Source organism: Terrapene carolina, unplaced genomic scaffold (assembly GCF_002925995.2).
Source record: "Terrapene carolina triunguis isolate 2854851 unplaced genomic scaffold, T_m_triunguis-2.0 Scaffold93, whole genome shotgun sequence".
In the NCBI taxonomy this organism is placed as follows: Eukaryota; Metazoa; Chordata; order Testudines; family Emydidae; genus Terrapene; species Terrapene triunguis.
The window spans coordinates 31,629,621-31,638,627 of NW_020664444.1; the positions used below are offsets into that span (position 1 = coordinate 31,629,621).

Consider the following 9,007-nt stretch of genomic DNA (forward strand, 5'->3'; position numbering starts at 1 on the left):
AGATTTTATCTGTATTCAGTTTTATTATTGTACTACACTCAGACTTGAGTGTTTTATTTTATTTTGCTTGGTAATTCACTTTGTTCTGTCTGCTACTACTTGGAACCACTTAAATCCGACTTTCTGTATTTAATAAAATCACTTTTTACTTATTAATTAACCCAGAGTATGTATTAATACCTGGGGGGGGGGGGCAAACAGCTGTGCATCTCTCTCTCCATCAGTGTTATAGAGGGAGAACAATTTATGAGTTTACCCTGTATAACCTTTATACAGGGTAAAACGGATTTATTTAGACCCCATTGGGAATTGGGCATCTGAGTGTTAAAGATAGGAACACTTCTGTAAGTTGCTTTCAGTTAAGTCTGCAGCTTTGGGACACGTGGTTCAGACTCTGGGTCTGTGTTGGAGCAGACTGGCGTGTCTGTCTCAGCAAGACAGGGTGCTGGAGTCCCGATCTGGCAGGGAAAGCAGGGGCAGAAGTAGTCTTGGCACATTAGTTGGCAGTTCCCAAGGGGGTTTCTGTGATCCAACCTGTCACAATAAGGGGAGCAGGTTAGACAGGGATGGTCTACATATTCTGCCTCAGCAGGAGGGTGGGACTTCAGGTCCCTTCCAGTTGGACATTTCTATGATTCTATCTGGTCTGGCTGCTGTCAGTGACAGGATACTGGACTATATGCACCACAGGTCTGATTGAGCCTGGCAATTCTTGTGAAGCCAGATTCCCTGAAGGTTGGATAAGCAGGAAAACATGACACACATTAGAAATTCAGCCTCTCAGACAGGTAGACATTTTTCAGTTTCTATCTTATAAACTCTGTCATTTTTGTACTGTTGCAGCCCCTGTTTCAGGGCTAAGACATTCTCTCCTCCCAGCAGCACAACTTAAGAATAAGCTGACATTTCCCACAGGGTGGAAACCCAGGCCACCACCAAACCATGGTCCAGACACTAAACTGAATTGAGTGTTGCTGAACTGACCCTGTTATACTGTCTCCCCTGCTCCCTGCCCCTCAGCCCCAGCCCACTTATTTGTTCCATCTTACCATTTTACTTTTAGACAGTCAGATCTTTGGGGGCAAGGACTGATTTATTGTGTGTTTGTACAGCACCTTGTACAATGGAACCCAATCCGATTGTGGTGTTTGGGAGTTAGCACATTATTAATTATTATTATTATTATTATTAAACATGTAAAAGATGGTTGAATAGCTACACAATGTTGAAGCAGCAAGTAACATTTCTGCTCTCTCAGGAAGGAGGAAACCCAAATCCAGCACTGTGAATTAGCAGACCCAGGTGCAACAGTAACAGATATTCCGTGACTGGGCAAGGTTAGGTTGCACTAACATTTAAAATGTATACTTACAAAGTAAAGAGCAATGTAAGAAAGTGTAGGGGATTGAATTACTAGAGCCAAGTTAAAGTTCATTCTGAATCTGCTACAGCACGAGGGCTGACCAACTTCTCCCTCCACCAGGAGGGGCTGATGCCTTTCTCCAACCCTCTCCCTAGCACTAAGACGAGCATTCTATGCACATATAAAAGATACTATAAAAACACCACAGACACTAAGGAGGAAAATGCCTAGTGAATTGAAACAGCTTCAATTAAAACTGTCGGCTCCTTGTACCTGTAGTAATGCCAGGTCAGCATCCTGAGCCAGCTGCTGCAGATTCTTCACAGCAGAGGTAGTTTTAATCACTCTCACCAGGGCCGGGGAACAGTCCAATGGGAGCTCATTAAGCAACGATTTCTCATCATTCAGTAGTAATAAGGCATGGTAAGGCCTGTAGAAAGAACACGGTCATCTGTAATTGCTTCTTTCTTGAAGGATCAGCTACCCCTCACTATGGCACAGAGCTGGAGCATGTGGTCAAGCTACTGGCAAAATAGACCATCTGATACTGTGATAGCTATAGCTAAGGACTATGTTCACAGTTAGTTCATTCTCGTTTATGTCAAGACAAGCTGCCTTCTGTCAAAAACAGTCTTAAGCCTCTATCACCATTTGGAAAGCCTAAAAGCTAGCCAGACAGGTGGACAGATTGTGGTCCCAAGGGAGCAGGGATGAAATGCACACACCTCACTGTGTACTGCTGATCAGAACTGGGCACTAAAAATGAAAGTAACGCAGCAGGTGACTTTTGCAGCTAAACCTCCATGGAACAGCGGGAAACAAAAATGGGACCGCCCCCCCCAATCTACAGGAAATACCAATCCTTTCGAATTTAGATACTTCATGGAACTGTGATATGGACTAGAAATCACTTCAACGTGAATATGGTTAAAATGAAATGTTTGCTTTTAAGGATGGCACTTTGAATGGGGAATATCTTGCAATAACCTCTAAGACAAGATCTTCCAATTGTAAATAATGCAGACGCTGGCTGCTGCATTACTTTAAAACCTCAGCATTGCCACTGAGTGTGTTCAGTCAACAACAGTGCCACAAATACCTGAGGAAAAAAAGTCTAGGCACAAGAGAACAGGCTGGGGAGCAGAGCTTGGTTTCAGCTTATTATCACCATTTAGAGAACCAAAATGGGCTCTAATTTTCACATCACAAAGACACACAGTCCATTTCCAGGAACTGGGAGCACAACGAAAAAAGTCAATCTTCATTATTTTCTGTAACATTTTTCAGTAAGGCTGTAAAACGTTTGGGTCAATCGGAACAAAGGGAGAGAAGTTAAATGTTAGTGTTAGAGAGGCACAAGAACATTTGGGCACTGAAGAACAGGGTATATTTACCTAATAGCTTTCAGGCTTCTTTCAATCGCTTCAGGAGGTATAAAGCTTGTTGCAACATAATGGATTTTATGAGGCAGACAGAAACTCACTTCAAGCCAGTTGTTGATGTGCAATCGCACCACCCCTGTAGTACAAAGACTTAAAAAAAATAATAATAATAAAAAAATAAATACAGCATTTGCTGCCTCTCTCGAGTAAAAGCAATGGGCCAGATTCACCTGTGCTGATGCCAGAACAAGATAAGAAACTGCACCTCCCTCCTTTCAGCAGCTGCCAGGGACCAATTTGACTCTAGTACAGGGGTGGGCAAACTTTTTGGCCTGAGGGCCACATCGGGGAATAGAAATTGCATGGCGGGCCATGAATGGTCACAAAATTGGAGTTGGGGTGCGGGAGGCGGTGAGGGCTCTGGTTGGGGGTGTGGGCTCTGGGGTGGGGCTGGAGATGAGGAGTTTGGGGTGCAGGAAGGTTCTGGGATCGAGGGGTTTGGAGAGCGGGAGGGGGATCAGGGCTGGGGTAGAGGATTGGGGCGGGGGTAGAGGCTCAGGGGTGCAGGCTCCGAGTGATGCTTACCTCAAGCGGCTCCCGGAAGCAGTGGCATGTCCCTTCTCCGGCTCCTACGTGGGGAGCAGCCCCCGACCCTGCTAGAGTGCCGGAGCGAGGCCATGCAGCTGCTTCCAGGAGCTGCGTGGTACGGCCCCAGAGCCTGTGCCCTGGAGCGAGGCCAAGCGATGGCGCCCCTGGCTGGAGCGGGTCCAAGCCGCGTGGTGCGGCCCCCGACCTGGTGCCCCCGGCTGGAGCGCTGAAGCGGGGCAAGCCCCAGACCCTGCTCCCCAGCTGCCCACCCCTGCCCTAGTCCATAAGGCAGGGGTGGGCAAACTACGGCCCGGGGGCTGCATCTGGCCCTCCAGATGTTTTAATCTGGTTCTCGAGCTCCCGCCAGGGAGCAGGATCGGGGCTTGTCCCGCTCCGGTGCTCCAGACGGGGAGCGGGGTTGGGGGCTTGCCCCGCTCCGGAAGGCTCCCGAAAGTAGCAGCATGTCCCCCCTCTGGTTCCTACACGTAGGGGCAGCCAGGGGGCTCTGCACGCTGCCCTCACCCCAAGCACCGCTGCCGCAGCTCCCATTGGCCAGGAACCACGGCCAATGGGAGCTGCAGGGGTGGTGCCTGCAGACGGGGCAGCGTGAAGAGCCGTTTGGCCGCACTGCCACATAGGAGACAGAGGCGGGACATGCTCCTGCTTCTGGGAGCTGCTTGAGGTAAGCGACGCCTGGACCCTGCACCCCTGACCCTCTCCCACGCCCCAACCCCCTGCCCCAGCCCTGATCCCCCTCCTGCCCTCCGAACCCCTCGGTCCCAGCCCGGAGCACCCTCCTGCACCCCCAACCCTCCATCCCCAACCCAGTGCCCCCCCCCCCACCCCGCCCCCCCCCCCCCCCCACACCACCTCCCTGCCCCAGCCTGGAGCCCCTTCCCGCACCCTGAACTCCTCATTTCTGACCCCACCCCAGAGCCTGCACCCCCAGGCGGAGCCCAGACCCCCTCCTGCACCCCAACCCCCAGTTTTGTGAACATTCATGGCCCCCCATACAATTTACATACCCAGATGTGGCCCTTGGGCCAAAAAGTTGGCCCACCCCTGCCATAAGGCCTGCTTTAAATTGGTCTCTTATAGGCTATTGCATGGTCACAGAATCATAAGAGTGCCCCAACCACACTCCCTCCCTCCTCCAGCTGGCCCTCACCCCACACCAATGCACCAGGGAGGGAGGGAGGGAGGGAGGATCTCCTGTAAATGTGATGCAGAGGCCCTGTGGGGGGTGTTCCCGGGGGAGGTATGGTGGGACTGGATGGCACACAGGGCAATGATGAATTGGGCCCAATGTTTCCATCATAATTTTACTGCACGATACAGAGGGAGGGAAGTTCCCCTACTACGCATAAGGCATTACAGAGCAACATGTCACCACAACACTGATTCCATAGATTCCACCTAGGTGGTTTGTTTCCCATTGACCTGCTCCTGCTTGTCACAGGAAATCATGAAAGTTGTTGTTAAATAGTTCCTTCATTCTAGGAAACCACAGCGTCTAAAACTAAACTTTTAAGCTTACCCAAGAGAACAGGATTGAAGTGGAGAGAATATGCACTTCAGGAATGATAATGAAGTTTGATCTCAGAGTTTGGCTGGAAAGCAGCTTTAAGTATCTTTTATTTAATACCCCGGAAAGCAGGACACACAGCAAGCAGGGAGTTTGGGGCAGCCAACTTCACTCAAACAGATCTTTGTTCTTGTTTTTAGACGGTGACATATTTACTCCTTATCTTTATGGCATTCACTACCTCCACCACCCAAGTACAAGCACACGTGGGTAAGACACCCCACCCTCTGTATTAGAAAACATGTCTGCTCAAAAAGCCATTTCTCGTGACACGAGTGTGCTGGTTGAGGCCATGAAAAAAAGCTGATGTCCCATCCACAGCAGTTGACATCATTTACATTAAACAGTTCCTAAAACAGAACCTGAAAATCAATTCAGGACATGGAGCCCTAAAACACTGTCTCTAGCTGTAGAACTATCTGGATTCAGAACCACAGCGGTCACCCAAAAAACCTCAGTTCTCTCTGGATTGCATTTAAGTTTGTTTGTTTTTTAAATACATTACACAATATTTTCAAAAAGGTTCTATATTTAAATTATTTCTCTGACAAGCTGTGTTCAAAGCACACTCACCAACAAAGTTATTAAAACTGACCAAGCTAAGCACTGCACATGCCAAGAAAGAGGCAGTTAATCAACCTCAAGAGGCTTGGATAAGGGCAGGCAGTGTCCCCCTTCCACTGGATTTTCAAAACCACAAAACACTAAGAATAAAGTTGTAAAGTCTTTGCCAAAGTCTCACTTCCAGAAAACCCAAAAGGAAATGGCATCTATGGAGCACCACCTCTGCCAATCGAGGGCTCCCCTTTGGGAATTGATCATTTGCTCTAAAACATTTCAGAGTGGAAAAGAACCAAATCAGAAAAAGAACTTAAATTTACCCAACCAGGGTGAAAGAGGGGTCACACTAATCTCCTGATTGCTGTCTAGTTGCCAGGTTTTTGACCAGTGGGAACTGGTGGTTTGCAGGCTGCTCTGCTGAGGGTGCTAGTGCAGAGCAGAAGGGGAAGTCTATTGCCAGGAGCAACTATTAATCAAAAGTGGGTGCCTAAAATTAGCTACCTAACTACATTCAGAGCCCAGTTTTTAAGTTTAAAAATTTAAAATCAAAGTGTACCAGAGAGATTTGCAGTGATAAGTGTACGAACAGGAACACAAGAACATTAATTCTCAATTCTCAGAGCCAGAAACCAAAGTCCAATAACTTTGTTAGTAGTTTTTGGAGCTGTGCTTTTTCTTTGTGCCAGACACTAGTTCTCAGCAGAAGCAAGTCCAGTAATAAAAGTTTAACATAGAAACGGCCCCAGAATTTCCCTTTATCTCTGTGCAAAAAGCATTACAAAAACACACTGCACCCAAAGCCCTGGGGTGCACTTCACTGCTTGGCAGTGGCCAGGCTGGGAGGGTGTGTGTGTGTTTTTCCTCTGATGCCTTCATTTTATGTCAAACTTCAAAACAGACAAAAATAAAACAAAACAAACAAGAACACCTTCATTGAAAATCCCATTTTAAAAATTAAGCATCGCAAAGTTTCATTTAAATAAATTTCCTAATTATTCTCTGAACAGGTGCACATGGGCATTTTCCTACCAACGTGACTCAACCTAGAGCTGGCGAGCCCAATTCTCAGATTAGATGATAGTTCAGTATAAAGCAGGGATCAGCAACCTTTGGCACGCAGCCCGTCAGGGAAAGCCCCTAGCGGGCCGGGCCAGTTTGTTTACCTGCCGCTTCCGCAGGTTCGGACAATCGCAGCTGCCACTGGCCGCGGTTCGCCACTTCAGGCCAATGGGGACTGCGGGAAGCAGCGCGGCCCGAGGGATGTGCTGGCCGCGGCTTCCCACAGCCCCCATTGGCCTGGAGCAGCGAACCGTGGCCAGTGGGAGCTGTGATCGGCCGAACCTGCGGACGCGGCAGGTAAACAAACCGGCCCGGCCCGGCCCGCCAGGGGCTTTCCCTGGAGGTCCGTGTGCCAAAGGTTGCCGATCCCTGGTATAAAGCCTTCTCAAATTGCAGTCATTCTTCTGAGACAGCCACCAAAGGAGCTAATTATGAGGCGTATGTGCTTACATGCTCCTTATGGGCACATGAGTCCCATCAATAGCACCACCACCGTTAGGAAACAGGGTGGGCAGAAGAGTTTCCCCACAGTGCACAATGTTCCTAAGGCTAGAGTGTCGACATAGGGTGGAGGTGGGGGGGCGCTAGACACTTCAGGATACCTTTACTTTGATGCGGGTCTGTGCACTGCAGTGTGGACACCAGAACCCAAGGTTTGAGCATGGGTCAGAAAATTCTTAACCTAGGGTTAAAATGCAATGTAGACACTCAAGCCCAGGGTTCCCTGACACAGGTCAGCTAACAAGTCCCACTAACCCTAGGCTTACATTGCTGTGTAAACAATAGCCTAAATTACCAAATATTCCACCCCAAGCCATGAATTTGCATAACAATTTTCAAATTTATCTGACTGTATGTAGTGTTTGCATAAGTCTGAAATGTCAGCTTTAAACTGAAGCTATGTCGCAGGTTTAGCTAGAGTGCCACCCCATAACACAGCAGTAGTGGAGCAGAACAGGATTCTGTTGTGTTGTGCACCATCAAACTCGTTAGCTAAGATCTCACCCCAGAATCATTATTACTGGTAATGATTTGAGCTGCAGAAATACCACAGCTTTACTCTCAGATCCCAGGCTGAACTTGAAGTCCTGGTTGTTAGAAAATCCATTACTTGTAAATTGAGCAAATTTGATATTGAAGCTACTGAGAGTTGGAAGCCACTCTCCCACATTCCTCAATCCCACATCCAGTCAGCAGCCAGAAGCCTTTAAAGGGCATCCAAAGTTACACCACAGTACTGCAAACAAACTGGTTTTTCTTGGACTTAAAGGATGAAATTTAAAACACACTTGTTTATCCTGGCTAAGGAAGACCCAGCAGATTCACTTATAATTGACATACATTTGGTAACATGCCATCAAGAGTGAACTCTTAAAATACAGCACAGTCAAAAGGTATTCTGGATATAACATTCACTCACACTATTTACAATGCTCAAAGGAAACATGAAAATAAAAATGGACTGCACAGAACAAATTATTAGGGGTGGGATCCACGAAGGGACTTCACAGTCGACATAAGCTGTGAAATTGACAAAAATGACAGCAAACAGCAGATGTAAGTAACCTGCAATGTTTACAAGGACACTGTCACCCTAACACCGACATAAGCCCTACAACTCTTGTGGAGGTGTAATTATGATGTTGGTGTAGCAGGGCACTTACATCAGTGGGAGAAAGGCTGTAGTGTGTACACTGACATAATTAGGTCAACCAAGGCTAAGTAAGAACATCTGAATCCAAAATTCGATTTATTCAGTTATCTACATTAAAAAGAGTGAGTAATAGTTTATATACGGTAAGTGTCCACTAATTTTGGTTGCCTACCGTGACGCCTTGAACATGATTTTCAGAGGTGATGAGCACCACAGTTCCAATTAAATTCAACACAGGCACTCAGCACTTGTGGAAAATCAGGTCTGAGATGTCCCAAACTGGGCATCCAAAATTGATAGATACTTATGAAAATTTTGGCCTTAACTTCTGCATCTCTATTTCTCCATATGCAAGATACAGATAATTATATCTACTCACCTTTTTACAGCACTTCATCTATACGTAGAGTGTCCTATAGACATGTTTATTAGATGCTATTCAAAATGTACCCTAGGAAGGGGATTATAGGCTTGTGTTGGTAGCCTTCTCTTTGAAATACAAAGCAGTAGCCATTTGGAGCCTTGAATAAGACGTACCCCTCTTTGCATGTACACTACTTGTTATCTGTTATTTATGGCTTTTGTACCAAACATTGCTATGCAGTATGGCTGTTACTGTGTTAGTACATTGGCCTTATTGATGTGGTGATGTCATAATTCTATTGACCTTGTAGTAGCCTCTTCTACTGAGCCATGGAGACCAGTTTGTGTATAAGTAGTCTCTTGGGTATAAGCTTGTCTAGATGACTAGTCAGTGTGCTGCAAGGTGACAGGGTAGGCCCACTGCTTAGTGAAGAGGGAGAAACAGTAACAGG

General features: G+C 47.0%; 1 protein-coding gene across 3 annotated transcripts in view; it reads right to left on the minus strand.

Annotated features, from left to right (window-relative positions):
* NPRL3 (NPR3 like, GATOR1 complex subunit) overlaps window positions 1-9,007 on the minus strand; it is a 133,780-nt gene that overhangs the window by 85,415 nt on the left and 39,358 nt on the right. For all 3 annotated transcript variants that reach the window (XM_029911297.1, XM_024197798.3, XM_024197799.3), the window contains 2 exons: window positions 2,758-2,895; window positions 1,637-1,793 (listed from right to left, as the gene is read on the minus strand). In XM_029911297.1, coding sequence (XP_029767157.1) covers window positions 1,637-1,793; window positions 2,758-2,895 — 295 coding nt within the window. The remainder of the gene's footprint in view (window positions 1-1,636; window positions 1,794-2,757; window positions 2,896-9,007) is intronic.